General features: G+C 29.4%; 1 protein-coding gene across 1 annotated transcript in view; it reads left to right on the top strand.

Moving 5' to 3' along the window:
• The window catches only part of LOC133322925 (steroid receptor seven-up, isoforms B/C-like), a 45,443-nt gene that overhangs the window by 7,021 nt on the left and 15,148 nt on the right, over positions 1 to 23,274 (top strand). The window contains exons 2-3 of the mRNA XM_061531876.1: positions 8,323 to 8,472; positions 16,410 to 16,961. Of these exons, the coding sequence (XP_061387860.1) occupies positions 8,323 to 8,472; positions 16,410 to 16,961 (702 nt within the window). The remainder of the gene's footprint in view (positions 1 to 8,322; positions 8,473 to 16,409; positions 16,962 to 23,274) is intronic.

Below are 23,274 nucleotides of genomic sequence, written 5' to 3'. Positions count from 1 at the left end.
ACTATGACATAGGACAGACTCATCTTTAACAAGAAGACTTAATTATTAAACGTGGGAATTTTTTTTGTACACACATATTTTTTTTTGTTTTTGGGGCTATGCCATGTTCAACAAGTCCTCTTCGTTTAGAGGTTTCTTTAAAATAAAACTGCAACAACAACAACAGCCATACAATTCATTAAAATGTATATTACTTTAAAGTGGTTTCCATATATATTTTTTTTTTATATGAAGAAAAAAAACATCATAATATTAAAAGACAAATTTATGTTTGTTACTTGTTCTCGCTAGATATGTATGTGAGAGTGAGTGAGTACCTACATAGTTTCCGGTAACTTGTTCATACACATTTGTGTCACACATCCAACATACGAAGAGTGATGGTTGGTTGGTTATGACAAAAATTTTCCAGTTGCTGTCCGACTTTTTTCGCACAGTGTCTTTCTCTGTTTTTTGGTGTGCCTGTGTGTGACAAAGGCCCTAAAGGCATTTTTGCCGTTTGAAATTAAATTTTTTAATTTATTTTCTTTTTTTCATTTTTTTTGTTATACATATTTATTTATGGCATAGCTAACATTTGCTCAAGTTTAGTTACTAATCAGTGTCATGTAAAAATCACAGAGATAATATTTATTAAAAATTAAAAAAAAAAAATTATTTAATTAAAAGAAAATGACTAATGAATTTTGAATACGAAAAAAAATATTTTTTTTTTAATTATTTTCAAAAAAAGACAATACCTTGTTAAACAAATCATGGTACAAAAATGCTGTTGTTGTTGTTGTTTCTTTTTCATCAATTTTTTCTTAACACAAGCAACGACAAATCATAGTTAACTAAAACAAAAACCCTTAGCACAAATTGATTTTCATTTAAAGTACCAAGAAGATTTTCTAAAAAAACAACAACAGGGCACGAATTATTTTTTTTTAGCGACTGGAAAGTTTGCCAAGAAAAAAGCAAAAAAAAAAATCCAACAAACAACTTAAAAACATGATCGTGATCATAGCTGGAGACAAATAAACCTCAAAAAAAGAACTGATTTGTGTTGTTGTTTTTGTTCTTGTAAGGGAAACAAACATTATTAGCCACAAAATATAGAGCTTGGATTTTTTTTGTAAGGTAGCAAAGCTATTGAAAGAAAAAAAAAATATCTAGCTAACGGTTTAATTAATTAACAAAGACAGGGTAAAAAATAAAACCAACAACAACAAATTTTTAAGAGAGAAAATATTAAAATTTAAATTAAAAAAGAAAAAATCCTAAAAGTAGGCACCATTTTTTAAATATTTTGTTTTCGCCCCAAAAGTAGGCACTTTTAAATTTAAAGAATGCTTAAAATTTTAAAATATGACAATTTTTCCACTATAAAAACATTTTTTGGTGTCAACAAAATATTATCTCAAAATTTTCTTATAAAAAAAGACTAAAAATATGCAAAATTTTTTTTAATTTTCGTTTATTTAAAAAAATTTCTACTGCTTTAAAATCCCAAATAGGAAATTTTTTAAGCATAGGTTTTTAATGAAAAAAAAAGTTTTTTATTTAAAAAAAAAATTCTCCTAAAAATATGCAACAATTTTTTTATTTTTATTTATAATTTTTAGGAAAAGGTTCTTAATGCTTAAAATTGCATATTTAATATCTCAAAATACAGTTTTTATTTCCAAACACATATTTTTCAAGAAGTATTTAACAAAAAAAAAATTCTCCTAAAAGTAGGCAATTAATTTGAAAAATTTTAACTGTTACTAAAAGTAGGCAACAATTTTCTATAAATTGTAAATATTTGCAATTTCTAACATGTTTAACAATTTTCAATCACATAAATGGTAGTTTTTCCTTATATAAATGGTAGCATTAAAAAAGACTCCTAAAAATAGGCAATAATTTTTGGACATTTTTTTATTTTACAATCTGTAGTTTTAACCCATTTTATTATGTCTTCTCATCTCCAATCCCGTTGTCATTTATTTTGAGGTAATGCCTTTTCTTTTTATTACCCTTTAAATTTCACTCAAGCCCAACGGAATCAGTTATCAGCAGATTGCATGCAACTGTCACATGGTGCCGTAGAGAATATTTGTTGTTCTCCCTTGGAGCTGTCAAAATAAAAAGAAAATAAATACAAGAACTGTTTATCAAGCCAGGGCCCTTGGTACAGCATTTGTCTATGTAAAAATTAGAGGCATTTTGATATAAATTTTTATGACACTAGATTTCTACGGCTTCATCCTCCCCCTCTTCTCAAAACCAAATGGTTCATGTTCAGTGCAATTTTTCGAATACTTATTCATAAATCTAAAAAGTCGGCATGCCAGCCAACTTCATAACTTGGCTTTAAACTAAATTAGCCTTAATTAAAGAGCAAGAGCAAAAATAAACAGAGGAGAGGAGAATAGAGACAAGAAACCCCTCTATCATGCTGATCATCATCAGGTTAATGTCTTGCTTTTCATGGTTAAGTTCTCGGTATGAAGCTTCTGAATTTATTTATTTTTTTTGTCATTTAACTCTGCAACCACAAAAACTGGGTTACAATATTTTTTTCTCTCTCTCCTACAATAATCAATGTTTAATTGTGGTTTTTTTGTTGTTGGTTTTTTTAATTGCATTATTTATTTTTTTTTTGTTTCAAAAAAAATTTTTTTCTTAGTAAACAAAACTGTGATCAAAGTATACGATTTTTATTTCATTGCAATTTGGTTCGGGTTTTTTTTTTCGTTTCTTTTCAATTTTTTTTTGCCTTTGGTGTGCTTAAAGTAATTTCACGCTTTTAATTGCTAGCCGATGCGCAACAAGTGTTGCGCGTGCGCAAAACGTGTGTTGTTGCTATGTTCTGCATTTAATGTGGTTTTTTTATTTCGCCTAGGTTCTATCATGAAGATACCGATAGCATAGAGGAGAAAGAGAGCTTGAGTTCATGTTTGCTTGCACTTTATTTAATAGCTGGTCTATCTTTTTGTGTGTGCTATTTTTTTTCTAAAAAATGCAACAACAATAACAACAAATATATAGTCTGACTTCACATACCGTTGCACATTTTTAAGGAAGTTCAATTAATTGCTGTTAATGTTCAGTTAACTTAATAGACGTCTTATTTGCTGGCTGACTGCCTGACTGGTTGGCGGCTTGGTTGGCTGCGCGACGGCCTAACTCTAATGTGTTGGTGTTGTTGGTGGCGTTAAGGTCTAACTATTATGGTCTGTCAGTTTGAGGCTAATTGTTCATAAGTTTGTTAGTTAACTGTAAAATTAAAAAAAAAAACAACAACAACAATGAGATATATATTGAAACAGTTTGTTTTGTTGTTGCTCTTGTTCTTGGCCATGCAAGAAATCACGCGATTTTTTAATTCAAAGTCATCATTTCCAGTAATAAATGGAGTAAAAAGGCCTAACGTGCTTAATTACGAGTTTTATGAAAAATAAAATTTTTAAACCTAAAAGTAGGCTTTAGAATTTTTTTTATAAATTTCTAGAATGCCTAAAAGTATGCACTACATTTTTTTATTAAAATAAAAATTTATTAGTTTTTAATTACTCCAAGAAAAAATATTTTTTTACCAAAAAGGTAGGCTAAAATAAAAATTCTAAATAATTCTAAATGATTTTATTAGTATTCAATGAAAAAACCTAAAATTAGGCTTTAGAAAATTTTTATAAATTTCTAGAATGCCTAAAAGTAGGCACTACATTTTTGCATAAAATAAAAATCCAAAATATTATGGTTTCCTAACTGATTTTATTAGTATTCCATGAAAAGAAAAATCATATTTTACAACCAAAAGTATGCTTTGGAAACATAATAGAAAATGTTTAAAGGCCTAAAAGTAGGCACCACATTTTTTCATAAAATACAAAATTAACATATTCTAATAATTACATTAAAAATAATATTGTTAAACCTAAAAATAGGCATACAAAATTAAAATTTAATTTTTTGGGCCCCTAAAAGTAGGCACCATTTTTTTATAGAATAAAATAAGTCAAAAATATTCAATATTTAGGAAATTTTTGTTGTAAATTTGTAATTTTGAACAAAAATAGTGTATTTAAAAATTTTCAAAATTTAATTTTGAACAAAAAAAAAGACTATTTAAAAATTGCTACCTAAAAGTATGCTATAAAAAATTATTTTTGTTTTTGAAAATTATCATTTGAACCAAAAAACTGCTTCCCATTTAGAAAGTACATCTTACTTTGCTCGATTTTCCATAATTTATTTTATTTCAAAATAGTATTGCCTACTTTATAGGGCATTTACAGCCCCTTTACTCTCCCCAGAAAAATTTTCCCATGCCTCCACAAGCAAAACAACAAAAATAGAAAAAAATCCGCATCATAAAATTGCTATCAAATAACGATTGACTTGATTTCTGTCAGTTACCTTTATTTCTTTTATCATGCAGCAGCATGCCCAGCATGTTTACCAACACAAAAAAAAAAAAATCACAGAGATATGATTTTATGGCCAAAAAATCTCCAACAACAACATCATCATCAGCATGATCTGCAGGAAAAAGTTCTGCATACGATAATAAAGATTCGGGGGCAAGAAGTAACTTTACAAATGATCGGTAAGATCGGCAGAGGGAGACGATGCGAGAAACATACGCTTTATCCATATAACACACATTATATGATGATCGGTTTTTGGCCCAGCCAGCCAGCAAGTCATCTCAGCCCAAAGAATACCACGTTATACTACATAGTCACGATTTCTGGTTTACAATGATTTTTCCCCCTGTTGTCTGTCTGTCGGTTGTTTTTGGCGATCTTTGTTTTTCTTCAATTTTATTTTTTTTCTTTCTGGGTTCCTAGAGAACCTTATTTTTTTGTGCCTACTTCTCTTCCTAGTTGTAGTTTTATAGCTGTTTTGTAAACAGTATGCCGAGCATGAATAAAAACTACAACTAACACATGTTAAAAATTGGCCATACCAGCACCATATGCCCGGCCATGCCATGCCCGGGCTGCTAAGATAATCTTTGTGGTGAAGAGGTTCTTAACTAAAAAAAGGAAAAACTTTTAGGCCAGTTGTTCTTCTGCCAAAGATAGTGGACAATGCCTAAAAGCTTGTAAAGGAAAAAAGGGTAGAAAAACAAAACAACAGATTATAAAACTCAGGGTATTCGGCAATCAGCATCTGTTAATCTAAGGAGGAAAATTTTTAGATTTTTATTTTTTTTTAAATTTTTTTTATTTTCCTTTTTTAATTTTTTTATATTTTTAATGATCATTAACTATGTGTTGTTGTGCTTAAAGATATCGTGTTATATCAATAACCGAAAAAGGGTGGATCTCAACAAATAAAAATGTTTTATATACTCCCTTTTTATCAACAACGCCAACAACAACAGCAAAACCCACAAACATCTTCTTATTCCCCATAAGCCAAGCCATGATTGTGGCACGTTTTTATTTCGGAAAACCAAAACCAAATCCAGTTTCTTGGCTTTCTGATATATATTTTGTTGTTTTTTTTTGCTGTTGCCAAGAATTTACAACTATGTATGCCATCTCAATAGTGTTTTTGTATTTTGGGGCCATAACACCCGCACTCCAACCAAAAATGCCAAGCCATGGAGTAGAAAAAAATCTCTTCTGTGGCCTGATGACGTCGTGTGTGTAAGGATGCTTGCAGGGTATAGACGGACAGACAGACAGTAAGGCAGCCAGCCAGGTCGAAAAGAGCCCAACTATTGTCTTGTATTACACATTGGCCATCACCATCATGCCAATACCTACCTACATATCTACCTTAGACGGTTCGCAACCAAAAAAATTTTTTTCTGCCATTAACCTTATTGTTTAACAATTGTTGTATTTATATATTTTTTATTTTTGTTTTATATGAATTTCATTGTTGAAAATCATTTGCCATAATACCAATAAGACAATAAGGCTTTTTTGGAATATTCGGGGCGAAAAAAAGGAAAATAAAATCGATACATATGGTCAAACTGGAAACGGGTTACAAAGGCTGCTATGGCTGAGTCATTGGTCTTATTTTTGGTGGTGAACCTTTAAGGCAAATTATTGGTGGGAAAAATTATTAAATATAGCAACAATAACAACAACAAAAAATAAGAATTAAAAAAAATAAATAATTTTAAATTAAAATAAAAATAATAATTATGCGAGCCTAAAAGTAGGCACCATATTTTATTTATTATTGTTTCCAAATATAGTCTTCTCAGCCTTAATTGAAATCTGCTCAATAATATTTTAAACTCATAATAAGATAGGAATTCTTTGAGATTTTCCCAATTCCAAAAAAAAATATATATATGTAAAAAATTTGTTTGTAACAAACTAAATTAAAAACATTTAAAATAATGCCATTCATGCTCTATAGTTTCAATATTCACCACTTTTTCTATAATTTTTGATATTTTGTCTACGTCCTTTAAAAATTGAGGTCCCTAAAAGTAGGCACTGAAATTTATTTGTAATAAAAAAAAATACCAAAAAGAAAAATGTATTGCCATGACATCCATGGTTTGTAGTTTCTAAAATCATAATTATTTGTATTTTTTGCTATTTTTTCTACTTTCCCTGATATTCAGAGCCTAAAAGTAGGCACAGATTTTTTTTAAATAAGTCTAAAAAATTCAAATAAATTATAACAACAATAACAAATTAAAATAAATTTAAAATCCTGCTTATTTGTAGATTTTTCTATTGTTGTTCTTCATTCCTTAAGAAATTGAGGGCCTAAAAGTAGGCACTACAATTTGAAATTTATTTTTTTGTAATTTCTTCCTTGTTTTCTAATTTAGTACTATGGTCAGTAGTCTTTAAAATCCCTCTTATTTGTAGATTTTTCTATTGTTGTTCTCCTTTCCTTAACAAATCGAGGGCCTAAAAGTAGGCACTAAAATTTGAATTTTATTTTTTTGTAATTTCTTCCTTGTTTTCTAATCTAGTACCGTTCTATGCTCCACAAAGCAAAATTAATAGTATTTCTTTGACTTAAACAAATTTAGATGCCTAAAAGTAGGCACTGGATTTAAAAAATTAAGAAAATAATTTTCTTAAATAAATTAAACAATACTAAAATGTCATCCATGGTCGGTAGTTTATAAATTTAATTTTTATATATTTTTTTGCTGTTTTTTCAACTATCTAAAAAAATTTAAAGCCTAAAAGTAGGCACCACAATATTAATTTAATGATTTTTGGCCCTTTTTCTAAGCTGTTCCCTCTCCTATCAGCGTGAAATTGAAAAATGTTTTTATCTTGTTGTAGTTGTTGTTGTTGTTACTGTTCATCAAAAGCCATCAAAAGCCAGCAACCGTGCATCGAACATTGAAGTTTCATGATACACATGTTTAGATACGTGGCGACATAAAATTAAACACACTTAAACATTTTTCTTTTGGAGTCTAGTTTGTTTTTGCTATCCAACAACAACAACCGAAATACCCCAAAAACACTGCATGTTCGAGTCTTGGCAAAATTCGTGTCTTACAGAAATTTCAAAAACAGCACAAAACCCACCCCACTCCACCTTTTCCTAAATCCTTTATTGGACCCATTGATTGTTTACATTTGCAGAGCCCTTTTTTTCGGTTTTAACCGTATTAAGCGCCTAGTTTACTTGACTTGGGGAGGGGGAAACAAAATCTCTTTTTTTTCGGGCTAACATTAATTGAAAGCCATTAAAGGTAATTTTATGGGAGGCGTTAAGCCATGAAACGTGTAACATGGCCATTGACATGATGATGGCTAAGAAAAAAAATAGGCAAGACAACATTTTGAGACATGAAGAAGAAGACATAGCTGATGATGCTCTGGTTTTGCAACCAGGAAGACCAGAAGAGTTAAGTGAAACGACAGCAGCCAAGATATTGTCTGAAAAGCCTGTGAGGCTCTTAGACAAGACAATGTCGCAAAAAAAGGCTGATTTCTTTTTTTTCTACTAGAAAAGGGATATCTAGGGATTTTATGTTTAAGGTATGTGTGTGTGTGTTGTTGGCTGGCCCATCCAGTTCACATGGTATGGTAAAAATATAAACAGAGATTAGCAAAACAGCAGCCTAAGGATTTATATACACGTTTTCTTTTTTTCTTGGCGAACACAAAAATTCGGGTCAAAATCCATGTTAAGATGTAATGCGAAAGGGTTTTTTTTTTTATTTTTTTTCAAAACTGCTAACAAGCTTGCTAAACATTGTTGGGAATTTGTTGGAAATGTTGTTCAAATAGCACTCTCAGCTAGGAGGGTTTAGAAACTATTTTTTTAAATCGATAATATTTTTATTAATTTTTTTTATTCTATATTTTTTATTAATTTAAAGTTTTATTTTTTTTCCAGGTTGCAAATCATTTTTCAAACGTTCGGTGCGCCGCAATTTAACCTACTCCTGTCGGGGGAGCAGAAATTGTCCCATCGATCAGCATCATCGGAATCAATGCCAATATTGCCGCCTCAGAAAGTGCCTCAAAATGGGAATGAGACGTGAAGGTAAGTTCGCTATTTCTATTTACATTTCTCTAGACCGTCTGTCTGTCTGTTCTCTATTTCTGTCTCTCTCTGTCTTCATTCATTGTATGTTGATTGGTTGTATGGGGTCAATTAAAAGTCAAATTGTATGAAAAAAATAAAAACGGCTGACCATTTGTTCGTCATTGCAAAAAAATGGGCTATTTTTTGCGCTGCTGATCTAATCTTTGATCACAAAATTTTTTCGGTCTCTCTCGTTGTTTACATTTTTTTAAAAATAAAACGGAAGTAGCACGAGTTTGCTAGCCAAAATGTCAAATAATTGGCATATATTTGTTGGATTTTTTTTTCAATTCGATACCATTTTTTTCATTCTCTTGTTGATTTGTATTGCAAATTACTTTGTACTTTGTGACAAGTGTGTAAGAATGTGTGTGTCTGCGTTCTATGAATTACACCCTATTGTGGTGTTGCTCTATTTAAAAAAAATGGCAACGAAATGAAAGCGAAATTCTTGTTGCGAAAAAGCATTTTTTTCTAATGCTTCTAAGCGGATTATGTTAAATAAGTATTTAGCTAAATATGGCAAAACATGTGTCTTCAGTTTTTTTTTTTTCAATAGAAAAAGGGGTTGCTCTAACTGCTTAAGTAATGATCACTAACTCAGCTAGGTTGCCAAGTTTCATGGAAGATAATTTCCTAAAGGTTTCATAAGAAAAAAAGCTCAAAAAAGCTCAAATTCCTTGAAATAGACACAAAACAACTGATTTGTTGGTAATCAAAGCATACTTTTAGGAGTTCGAGTTATAAAAAAAAGAGTTTTCAAAACGGCCTTGAAACAATTCTGAAATAAATTTAGCTACAATTTAATAAATTTGAAATTTATGGCGAATTTTGAAAATTGCCGAATATTTGTAGCATACTTTTGGGTACCAATTATTAAAATTTCAAGGCATAAACATGGATTTCCTATCAAATTAAGGCTTATTTGGTGTAACATTTGATATTTCACGAAATTTTATGAGAATTTATAATTTTAGGAATTTTGCAGCATACTTTTAGGAGCCTTGTAAAAAAATCTAAAAATTTCAATAGTTTTATTTAATATTTGAATATTTCAATAGTTTTTTTTTAATATTTAATACTTACATGGATTAAAAAAATGCCATTTTGAAATATTTTTTTTAAGAAATTGATACTTTTTAAATTATCTTGTATACTTTTAGGGACCTTGTAAAACCAATTTCTGGACATTTTAATAGGTTTCTTTAATATTCTAAGTTTATATCAAAAATAATTTGCTATCTGCAGTCATTCAGTGTAATATTGGCATTTCTTAAATTTGAAATTAGTATTTTTTTTAATTTTGTTGCCTACTTTTAGGAGCCTTATAAAACCAAATTTTCGAAATTTCAATAGATTTCTTTAATATCTTATGAACAGACATTTTCTATTTTCAGTCAATCAGTGTAATATTGGCATTTCTTAAATTTTATTGCATACTTTTAGGATATTTGTAAAAATGATTTCTCAGGACCTAATCAATTTCCCTGATATTTAGTTAATATTTTTTAATTTTTTTTCTTAGTTAATATTTTTTCACATTTTATATGGATTTTAAAAAAGTTTGCAAAATTTGTAGCATATTTTTAGGAGTTCACATTTTTTACAAGCATACATTTGGGAGTTTTATGCCTTTTTTCCTCATATTTCTTAATCGAAGTGGCTGATATGAAGTTTTCTTAAACAATTGTTAAGATATATTAATTCAAAAATTTAATTCATTTTATTATAGCATACTTTTAGGCTTACAAAACATCTTATTTAATATTTTTTCACATTTTATATGGATTTTACAATTTTTGCAAAATTTGTAGCATATTTTTAGGAGTTTAAATTTTTTACAAGCATACATTTGGGAGTTTTATGGCTTTTTTCCACATATTTCTTAATGGAAGTAGAAGATATGATGTTTTCTTAAACAATTGTTAAGATTTATTAATTCAAAAATTCAATTCATTTTACTATGGCATACTTTTAGGCTGTATACGAAATATTTTTTTTGGAAAAATGCAATTTTAAATAATTTCTCATTACTTTAATCATTAAAAAAATTAATTTAAATATTTTTTCTCTCAATTTTGTGAATTTTATTTTATGTAGCCTACTTTTAGGGGCCTCCTCGAAAAAAAAAACTGTATTTTGTATTTTCCTTTTTAATTGAAATGATTATGAAAAAATTCCATAATTTCCGAACATCTAATCATTAGCCATTATCAGTATTCTAAATTGTGCAATACTATTTGTATACGCAACATACATAAATTATAGTTTTGAAAATTGAATGAACAACAACAACAACTAAACTGCCATCAATTAAACATGAAATGGTGTTAGTTTTGAAAAAAAAACAGTCACCTTTTTATTGACCTCCTCGTTTAGAACTGAAGAATAAAAAACAAATGCAAAACATTAGCAAATAGCTAAGCAAATAAGTAAATAAATATTGTGTGCTGCCTATAAAGAAGACTAGACGTACAAATACATGCACACATACACACACGCACTACTAATTAACAATTGAATTATATGGTAATTAAGTACTCAACACTTGGTTGAGGGCTTTGTGGGGTAAAGAAAAAAAATAAATAGAAAAAAAATTGATTTGAAAATGTGGCGTCTATTTCTTTAAATTTTTTATATAAAAATAAAGAGATAAGGAGATTTCCTTTAAATATTTGCAATAATATTTTTTTTAAGTTCTTCCTTTTTATTTTTTTTTGGGTACCAAATAATTTTTTTTTTTCATTTTTATTTATTTTTTATAACCAACATCTCTGCAATTAAATGTGAGTTTTTTGTTGTTGTTGTTATTGTTATTATAATTGTTATTATATTTTTTTTCGCAACAATCTTACTAATGTCTTTGACTTTTGGTGGTATTCAATTACAAACAAACTTGTTGACTTTGACAGCCAGCAGCCGCCAAGCTATCAACACACAACTGCTATAATAATTAACAAAGCATTGATTTAAAGATAATTTACGATTGCATAGAGATTTCCTCACACCGATAAGGGTACAGCGTACACCAATACCATGGCAAATGTCATAACTCACCTGCTCCCCTCATCCTCCTTCTCAGAGCAATTCTATCAGACTATTAATGTCAATTTTTGCTAATTCGAATACCAGTTGCAATTGACTAGCAAACAACAACAACGAAAAAAAATTATTGTTGTTGTAATTTTTTTCTTCTGCTATTTGCACTACAATTGACAGGTTTCTGTACAACTCAACACACATTGTTGATTTTAGCAGCCTGCAATTCATAAATAATTATTTAGCCCCGATTTTGAGAGAGCGAAGCAGAAAAAAAATAAAAATTAAAATGTGATTGTTTAACAACAAAATGACAAAAAAAAACATAACAAGAAATATTTTCAAACATAAATAAAAAACACTTGTTTTAATGTCTTTCAAAACCGCTGTTTTTGGAGAACCTTAAAAATCCAGTTTTTTTTTAAATTTAACCCCTTCCCATTTGTAATTACCCGGCAGCAAAGATCATCACCTTTACCTTTTGGCTGACCAGCTGACAAGTTTATTTTGAACTTGTTTCTAATATTAAGACATTATCACATTCGAAAAAATCTTGTTCTTCCTTATGAAAAAAAAACGAAAAAGGCCCAAAATTTAGCGTGAGAAAATTTTTGAAAAAAAAATATTTTCATTTTTTTGCCCTTAAAATTTTTCACTTGAAAATTTTATTCTTTTGTGTGTGTATGCGAATTGGTCAAGTTTCATGTCCGGTCACCACCACCTTAAGGTCATTACAATTAGACAGTTTTGATGACATTTTTATTGAAAGAAAACTAGAAAATCTTGTTTTGTTTTTTTCTTTAAATCAATTTAAAAGCAAAACATTTTTAACCCCCAAAAGCAAAAAAGAGGGCAAATTTCAAGGATTTTATTATCTAAAGAAAAATAAAGGGGAAAAGAGGACACATTTCAAGGATTTTATTTTCTGAAGGAAAATAAAGGGGAACAAATAATGAAATAGAGAAAAAACAGGGAATTTTTCCATGAATAAAAAACGAAATTTCCTATTATTTTGTATTTTAGGAATAAAGAAAACCAATTCATAAAAATAAAGAATACTTTTCTGAATATTTTTTTAGAATTGCAAAGGAGTAGAAAAGTGTTTTTTTATTTGTTTAAAAATTTTTATTGGTTTTTGATTTGAAATCTAATGTTAAAAACGTTTCTTGTCTAATAGTTTTCACAAGTTCATAAAATCTAGGAAATTTATTCCTTATTTCCATGAATTGATTCCGTAATGTATTTATTTGTCTTCTAATTTATGTATGCTAGGAAATTGTACATTAAATCAATATACACTTTCCTATTAATTCCCAAACACAGCAAAGAAAACATTTTGAGACACCATGAGCTCATAAAATTTAGGAAATGTGTTCCTTAAGTCTAAGAAACATTTCTGAGAGGTATTTATTTACGTTCTTATTTATGAAATCCTAGAAAATTTGCATTAAATTCGGTGAACTCTTCTCATTTAATTGCAAATGAGCATCAAGAGATGAGTTTGAGACCCTATGTGTTCATAAAATCTATGAATTTCTTTCATTAATTCTATGAAATGTATTCCTTCATCTTCTATATTTCTTCAATCGTAGGAAATATACCTTGAATTCAATGAACTCTTCTCTATTAATTGCAAATGAGCATCAATAGAACATTTTGAGACTTTGTGAGTTCATAAAATCTAGGAAATTTGTTCTTTAATTCTATGAAATTTATTTCTTCATCATCCAATGTATGAATCCTACGAAATAACAACTTAATTCAATGAACTCTTCACTTTTAATTGCAAGTTAATATTTCTTTCCTAAAATCCCTTGAATTTAGGAAATATGCCTGAATATTAAAAATCATTGAATATTGAACTTTTCTTTCCTATTAATTTTAAATTCTCTCTCTATTAATTGCAATTGAGCATCAAGAGAACATTTTGGGACTTTATGAGTTCATAAAATCTAGGAAATTTGTCCTTTAATTCTATGCAATTTATTTCTTCATTATCCAATGTATGAATCCTAGGAAAGATCAATTTAATTCAAAGAACTCTTCTCTTTTAATTGCAAATCAATGCCTGGCGGACAGTTTGAGACCCTCCGTGTTCCTAAAATCTAGGAAATGTATTCTTTGAATTTAGTAACTTTTTTTTATTTTATGGCTGAATATTAAAAATCATTGAATATTGAGAATATTTTTACATTTCCGATTAATTTTAAATGTCTCAAACACATTTTCAAGAAATCCTTGTCACAAAATAATTTTTTTCCTATTCATATTTTCCATTTTAACACTCCCACAATTTTTTAGTGGATTTTTTTTCTCTCATTTTTAAATATATTCATACTAAATATTATCAGTTTAGGAAATCTTTTGCCAAACGTTGTTTGCCTTTAGGCATAAAACTCATAAATGTTTTAACAATTCCAGAAAAAAAAATCCTACAATTGTTTGCATATACAAAATGTATGTAGCTATGTTTTTTTTGTTTCTTCTCTTTGGATTTTTTTGTTTTGCAAAGTGTTATGATTGTAAGACCTGGCTGGCTTGGTTTTTTAAGGAACACACCTGGATTTTTTCTGCTTTGTAACGTCTTTTCTTGTGTGTGTTCCAAAGAAAACAAAAATATTTATGAATTGTCTAAACAATAAGACATGAGGCAAAATGCAAAAAAAAAAGAAGAGGACAACAAGAAGAGACATTGAAGTGAAATATGGAAATCAAGTAGCTAATGGTCAGTTTGGTCATCTTTCAAAAAAACAGCCAAAGAACATAGGGAAATTGTGAAGCAGCCAGTAGTTTGACCCTCATTATTTAGCAGCAATTAAAATAAATGTCCTTTTGTGTTCGTTTCGGGGTTGAAAGCTAGTTTCTTATTTACATATTGTCTACAGAAAAACTATCTTGTAGCTTCCCTTCGTTTTTCTCCTTGTAATGGTCAAGCATAAGGGCTGCCAGAAACCGGTTTTTAAGATTATCATTATGCCACTGACCAGTTCTTTGGCTGCCGCGACTGACCAAAAGTCCTGGGAAAAGCAGATTTATGGTTTGCCAAAGGTGTTGTATCTTTTGGTTATTAAATACAATTTTTTTCTACTTCCTTACTTCCTCCCTTACTTCTCTCCTTGCTTATCCCTTTTTGGGATAGTTGTTGTTGTTGAGATGCTGTTTCAAAATGTTTGTGGTTATATTTGGTAATATTTTGATTTTTAACGCATTGTGGTTTGTGAAAGCAATCTTTGCTTAGATTTTTATCTCATGGAGGGTAAGTCTCTAACTCCTTTAACACTAAGTCATCAAACACTTGAGGCAAACCAAAAAAAAAAAAAAAAACCTATTAAGCACGTGTTTCTCCTCGAGAGGCGAGGATGTCGAAGTTCAATATTTAACAGAAAAAAAGAACAATCACTTGATTGAATAAGTCGTGTTATTTTGGCTTTCAATTTGTGTTACACAATTTTAAAAGCTCTTAGACACGTGCAGTTGAAAGTGTGTTAAAAATTATATTTTTTTATTTAATAATTTCCTTACAAAGAATTGAATTTACTCACCTAACTCTCTCTCACACTCTCTCTTAGTTTTACTCTCATATTAAATTATTTATGTGAATTGGTTGTGTCTGCTCTTCTCTTAGCATTGTTTTGTTGTTTAAACGGTTGAGTGAGCGAGAGAGAAAATATAATTTAAAGAGTGCATTAATGCTTGAAGGGGCATTGTGCTTTGTTATTTCATAACTCAGTGTAGGTGTTAGGCTGGCAATTCTCATTCACTTGAAACCAAGTAAGGTATAGATGGCAAAGCTCATTGTTTACACTTTATTGCTTTAAATGCTTGACAAATTTTGCATTTTCTGTTGGCTTCTGGCCAAAGAAAATTTATGAAAGGCTTTTAATATTTTTTTGACAATTTTCAGTCATTAAATATTAACCACAAAATATTTTTTGTGATTTATCTGGCCACCAAAAAAAGTCAACATGTCTTTAACCTTGCTAAAATAATTATTTCGTTTTTTTTTTATATTTTATTATCCGCTGCATGTCATGGTGGATTTTCCATGCGGTTTTTAGCATTTACGGATTTTATGTAAATTTTTAATTAAAAGTAAATTTAAGAAATTTTTGTAACGTCAATAAAAAATTCAGCAAGCCTCGAACCATTCAAGCAAAAAATTTAAATTAAACAAAAATACATTTTTGCATTGTCTGTCTGCCTAGTGCTGAAAATATTAAGAAAACAATTTTTGTTGCTGTTGTTGGATTCATTGAAAACAACAACAACAGCGAAATTTACATACTATTCCGATTCGCCTAACAAAAGGGTTGTTTGTCTAGTGCTGACGTCTTTGGAAAAATACTGTCGCTTTCTTACGTTCAACAAAAAAAGTATCTTCTTTCCGAAGGAAATCATCTTTGCCATTGGAATTTAAGGGTTGCGGATTCGTTTTGTAGAACAATAGAGAGATTGAGATTGTCTGATTTAATTTCAACTTTTATTATGATATGTGGCATTATTTGGCAAGTTCGAGGTCTACAAAATGCTAGGAGAAGAAAGAGAAGGATGTGACAGGATATTGTTGGGCTTGATGGATGACAAAGTTGTGTCACCGGTTTGAAGGGGGTATTTTTTTCGTTTTTTGTTCGGCTATTGTTTTTAGTGTGATGTAGTGGTCAAAATAATTATTTTTTTTATTTAGGGAAGGTCGAGGTTAGGAAATTAAAAAAAAAGAATTAAAAAAAATAATTTTTTTCTTCAATATCTCCGTTCAACCTTTGCAATTTTGTTCACTCTTTAAAACTAAATTTCCCTCCCTACCACATTTTTTTACAAATTTACTAATTTCTCCCCCCTTCTTTTTCTCATTTCAGCTGTACAACGCGGACGCGTCCCACCCACACAACCCGGTCTGGCTGGCATGCACGGCCAATATCAGCTGGCCAATGGCGATCCGATGGGCGTGGCTGGCTTCAATGGCCATTCGTACCTTAGTTCCTATATTTCATTACTCCTGCGTGCCGAACCCTATCCCACCTCCCGCTATGGCCAGTGTATGCAACCAAATAACATCATGGGCATTGATAACATTTGTGAATTGGCTGCCCGTCTGCTATTCTCCGCCGTTGAATGGGCCAAAAATATACCCTTTTTCCCCGAACTACAAGTTACCGATCAAGTTGCTCTGCTGCGTTTGGTATGGTCCGAATTGTTCGTACTCAATGCCAGCCAATGTTCAATGCCACTGCATGTTGCCCCCCTTCTGGCTGCGGCGGGTTTACATGCCTCACCCATGGCTGCGGATCGTGTTGTTGCATTTATGGATCATATCCGCATCTTCCAGGAACAGGTGGAGAAATTGAAAGCTTTACATGTCGATTCGGCTGAGTATTCGTGTCTGAAGGCGATTGTGCTGTTTACCACCGGTAAGTTGTTGGATATCCTGTACAAGGATGTACCAGCACTGCTCACAAAAGTCTCACAAAAAGTGTGTTCACAAAGCTCGTCGAACACGAACAATGCTAGTCACAATTCCTCAGATAGTTCAAGTGAAGGTTTGCAATTAGCCGATGAGGTAATGATGGTGGTGAAGGATCATTTGGATGAATTGAATCGTTTGGAATCGGAGCAACAACAGCAGGCTGCTGCTGCCCTGCATTTGGCTACCTTTATGAAAACGGTGGCTGGTGTTGAGGCTGTGACACAATATTCCCTGAATCAGATCAAGGAAAATGTTGTGCCCAACAGTGTGGTGGAGGACAAATATGCCCCCACCTCAGCCTCGACCTCAACTGGCAGCAGCAGTATTGTGCCCTCGGCCACAAGTGCTTTTAGTAGCTGTGCTCCCTCTTCTTCGACTTCTGCCTCCTTGAAAGTAACTCCCAAGGTGCAAGAAGATGATCTCTTAACGGCCCTCTATAATTCGGCCAATAATCAAAATCACAATAACAACAACAACACCCAAAACAGCAGTGGTTTGGGTAATTCTCTTAATTCACAGTCGCTGAATTTAAGCCATTCTCCCGTGCATTCGAGTAGTTCGAATGCCATAACTGCCACGTCCAATGCCACCGTCACCACCACCACCTCCAACTCATCGAATACGTTAATGTCCAATGCCGCCGCCATGTTCTATCAAACACCGCCACGCTCCACTTTCGGTTCGGCCTTTGATATGTTCCATCATAGCACACCCTTTGGCATGTCACATGCTGCAGCGGCGGCAGCCGCAGCGGCCCATTCCTCCACAGCGGGAGCCGCGGCCGCCTCATTTGGTAGTCCTAGTTATAGATATTCGCCATATAGTTATGGCAGTAGATGGCAGCTGTAGATCGATTTTTTTTCTTTAGAAAATAAAATGTCATTTTAGTTTAGATGGCAGAAAAAAGAAAAACAAACCAAATCTCTTTAAACCAAAGTTCTCAGAAAAATTAAACAAATCCAAAGAAAACGTCCCCCTCTTCTCCCTCCCCAAAAAATACCCTTGTAAATTGATGTACTTAAATATCTCGCCTACTTATATTTTTAACTAAGTACCTGTAGATAGTTGTAAATTATTTTAGTTTAGTTTTTCTTTCTTCCTCTACTCTTCTTCTTCTCCTTTAAATCTGCTTCTAGTTTTTAGTGTTAAAAACAAAATTTAGTTTAGTTTCTAAATTTAGCAATTTCTTTTTATAAGTCAAAAAATGCAAACAAACAAACCTTAAAAATATTTTGGAAGACCTTAGTTTTTAGTTTAGTTTACATTTAAATTAAATTAGTGCCTATTTATTTATTTTATTCTTCTTCGAAAATTTTTTAAATCTAAGTTTAATTTATTTAATTGGAAAAAAAATCAAAAAAAGAATTTCAATACAATATATTACAAAAAAAAAAAACATAATTGGTGTTCTCTTTATTATATATTTTATTAAATATTTACAACAACAACAAATATTCAATGGTGTTTGGGAAAGAATACAAAGTCCTGTGGAATTTGGGTAATATTCTGACTAGAATATGGGAAACATTTTTAGTAATGAAAATGAACGATAATAAAAAAAATTGGTTTTGGGAAATCATTTAGATAAATTAATAAAAATCAAAATATATTAAAAAAAACAATTGGACAAAAAAATGGGTTCATAATTAAAAAAATAACAATTTTTGAAAATTCTAAATAATATTAAAAAAATTGTTGGATTTTTTTTTTAATGTTTGAAAAATTATAACAACATGATTTACTGTAAAAATGGTGTAGAATTTTTTTTGGATATTTATTTTGCAAATAAAATCATTTTGAAACCATGTTATATTTTGCCATTGGAATTTTTTTTATCGAAAAAAAAAATTACCAATAATGATATATCGACGCCTCCGAGCCATAGTATGCTAAGTCTGAAAACTGAGTTATTCAGTAGAAGTATGGAAGTTTCATATAACTTTCGGGCCATGCTAAGTACATTTTTGCTTATAACTTTGGATTGGCCGATGATTACCGAAATTTCAGAGAATATAAATTAAGGACCGTAGTATCTAAAAACGTAAAGAACTTTAAAACATGCTAAGTCGACTTAGCATACTATGGTTCGGAGTCGTCGATATATTGTTGAACTGCAATTTATTCCATCTTTTATTGGGTGTAAAATAAAATTTATTTAATTTAATAGTTGACAATGTTTCCCATTTCCGAATATTATTCCAATTTTCCATAATATTGAAATATAATATATGGACTTTAATTATGGTGTGGATTTTGTATGGTGGTAGATCTGTTCTTGGGGCACATAAAAACGACAAAACTTGCCAATTTTTATTTTTTTTTTGTTTTCAAACCATTTTTAAATTTTTTGAACATTTTATTTTATAAATTTACATTTTTTTAACGAAGAAAATATTCGCATTTAAATTGTAGTATTAAAAATTTTAAAAAAAAATATTAAAAAAATAAATAAAATTGTTTTTCGCATTTTTCAAACTATTGCAAAATATTGGCTTTAATTGTATGAACAGTTTTTTTCTCTCCCATAGTTGGGGATTTGTTCGTCTTTAGCAGATATTTTTAAAACAAACACAATTTAGAAATATTTTTCAAGTTTTTATTAAAATAAATTAATTCCAATGCAATATTTTTAATTTGATTTTAAAAATCTTCCATTGGAATTACGCACAGCCACTAATGGAAAATATTGTTCGTTCGTTTCTCTATGTCGAATGAAAATGGCCTTTATGAAAAATGTTATTTTATTCAATATAAAGTATATATATTTTTTTTTTAAATAAAAAATTCTTTCCATGCCAAAAATGTTTGCACATTTAATTTAATTTTAAATCAAGTAAAAAAAAATCATAGTTTTATTCTTTCCATGCAAATAATTTTTGTACATTAAATTTCAATATTAAATTCGATTTTAAATCAAGTATTCTTCAGAGTGATATTTTAAATTTCCTAAACGTGAAAACAAAATATTTAGGTAACATTTTTTTGTTCGACATACAGAAACGGCAACAGAAATTGGGTATTCTGAAATTTATGGAGACATGTTTTAAAATTTGGGACACTGACACGGCATCGACTTAATTAATACAAATATTTTGGTTTTGGTTTTGATTTTGTTTACTAACATTTAGTTTATTTATTTTTTATTTTTAAATTGTATTAACATTCTTTTATGTAGTTTTGTTGATTTTTTGTATTGTTTATTAATTGCTTTATTTGTTTAACAACAAAATACACTGATTTGACTATTTTTTTAATTAATTAATATTGATTTTTTATTTTATTATTATTATTTTTTTGAAATATATTAATTTCCATAATTTAATTTTTTTTATTAGTTTTTTTAATTCAATTTGTGTTAGTTTTTTCACAAAAAAAAAAAAAATACTTAAATCAGTGTATTTTCTTATTTTTATTAAATAATGGAAATATTCAATCAATTCTAATCAATTTTTTTTTAATTTTTTTTTATAATTTTTTAATGCCAATATTTTTATAATTAACCGTTTTTAATTTAAATTTTTTTATTCATATTTTTTTCTACAATTTTTAATTTATTCCTTAAAATGTTTTCTCTTGTATGTCAATATTTATGTATGTCATTATTTCCATAAAAAACTGATTTTATTTATTTAAAATTTCTAATTTTTGGTAATTTTTTTTAATGCTACTATTTTTTTAATTAACTATTTTTTAATTTATATTTTATTACGTATAATTTTTTTTACAATTTGTCTTCAATTTTTAATTTGATTTTCATTTTTGTTCCAACAAGTTCTTTATGTTATGATGGCTTTTTTTTTAATTATATAATCAATTTTTATTATTTTCATAACAATTAAATAATTCAATTTTTTATTTTCAATTTATTTATATTATAAAGATTTATGTTTATATTTATATACGTTTTGGTTTATTTTACTATTTTTTAATTTTTGCCATATTTCTCAACAATATAAAAAATTTCCATTATTCAATAAAAATAAATATATATTTCTTAAATAAATACTTATTTCATTTTAAACTCATTTCTTATATATTTTTTTAAATTTTTTAATATTTAACAAAAACACATATTTTAGATAAATTTATTAATTTCAATATTTTTCTCATCCATTTTTTTCAAACATTTATTAACATATTATTTTCTCTTTTTTTCCAAGCTTTTTTTACTAAATGCACAACACATTTTTTTCCATCACATTTTTTCATCATTTATTTTTTTTTTACATTTACACACACATTCATCATTTATGCACACATACATATATATATCCAAACATACACCTTTTTCTAACAGCCTAACCAAATTTACTGCCTAAGGATCAAGGTTTTCTGGGACACAATCGCACAGACATATACTCACACAACTACATCATCACATGCATTATTTTTATCAACATATACACACACACATGCATTTACTTCTAACAGCCTAACAAATACATCTATATGCACCAAAATTTTGGGTCCAGCTTGCATGAGTTTCAACTGATGGGGTTTTATGTGATTAACTAACTAACCCAACATACAAAATCCAGCCATCATACCAAGGATACTCAAGGAGTCCAAAACAGAAAAAAATCAAAATTTAAAGGAATTTCAATGGTGGAAGTTGGTTAATAATAATTTTGGTTATTTATTGTTGTTTATAATTTTATTTTACAAATATCATGGTTTGTTGTTATTGTTTTATTTTTGTATATATTGTTGTTTATTTGTTATTATAATTTATCCTATAGCTATTTACATATATATATACGAGAAACCAAGAAAAATAAATTTGTATGTGTATTTATTTATACAGAAAATATTTGAAAAAAATCTTATATTGTATTTTTATTTATTTTATTAAAATATTTATTATATAAATTAAACTTATGATTTATTTTCGAAGATTTTTGGGCAATATTTATACCCTTCACCACACTGTGGTACAGGGTATTATGTCTTTGTGCATATGTTTGTAACAGGCAAAAGGAATCAAGATAGACCCATGGTTCCTTTTGAGAATATTCATATAATCACTGTTTAAGTCGATTTATGCATGTCCGTCTGTCCGTCCGTCTGTCCATGTTAAATTGTAAACAAAGTACAGGTCGCATTTATTATCCGAATTGGATGAAATTTGGCATACTTCACTTATTTGGCCCAAGGACGAACCCTATTGAAATTGGGAAAAATCGGTTCAGTTTTATATATAGCTCCCATATATATTTTCGTCCGATTTAAGGTAAATGGTGCACCAAAGTCCCTATATATCTTTCGATTTGCACGAAATTTGGCACAGCGTACTTAATTAAGCCTAGAATGATGTGTGCTAAGTTTCATAAAAATCGGTTCAGATTTATATATAGCTCCCATATACATTTTCGTCCGATTTAAGGTAAATGGTGCACCAATGTCCATAAATATCTTTCGATTTGCACGAAATTTGGTACTGAATTAAGCCTAGAATGATGTGTGCTAAGTTTCGTGAAAATCGGTTCAGATTTAGATATAACTCCCATATATATTTTCGCCCGATTTAAGGAAAATGGTGTACCAAAGTCTCTGTATACCTTTCGATTTCCACGAAATTTGGTACAACGTACTGAATAAAGTCTAGAATGATGTGTGTTAAGTTTCGTGAAAATCAAAAATGCGACGTCTGTTAAGATTCATCTGTTGAATTTACCCAAAGTGGTGAAGGGTATCATATAGTCGGCCCCGTCCGACTTTACCACTTTCCTTACTGGTTTTATTAAGGAAAAAGTCTTGCTTTACATTAGGAAATTTTACTTGTGCCAATTCTTAGTTTGTTGGTGCGAGAAATGAAAGAATGTCATTTTTAAGCTATAGAATCGATGCAGGTCAAATTTCCTAATTTAAATGAAGTCTAAGGGTAACAAAGTTATCGGAGTTCATAAAGGACATTAGGGTAGAATATATTTAAACCAGTCATAACATTATAATAGTATACGAAGGACTTCTAAATCTTACGTTTTTGTTAATCCCTCCTTTTGGTTTTTCAATTCAATTTCAATTCAATTCAAAAATTTTGCCATTTAGAACCCCCTCTTTTATGTTCACAATTTATGATGGCCATGATTAGGCTTTATCCTTTTAATATTTATTCCCAATTTCACCCCACATCCCCCTCTGTTTATACAATTTTTCATCAAATATTTACATTTTAAGACCATCATTATTTATTTCTTTCGAACAAGAAAAAAATTGCGAAGAAAAAATTCTCCCAAAAAATCTATGCCATTGATTTT

Source organism: Musca vetustissima, unplaced genomic scaffold (assembly GCF_032173495.1).
Source record: "Musca vetustissima isolate MV318-11 ecotype Yass unplaced genomic scaffold, APGP_CSIRO_Mvet_v1 utg3874, whole genome shotgun sequence".
NCBI classification, from domain to species: domain Eukaryota; kingdom Metazoa; phylum Arthropoda; class Insecta; order Diptera; family Muscidae; genus Musca; species Musca vetustissima.
This window is presented reverse-complemented; position numbering and strand designations above follow the sequence as displayed.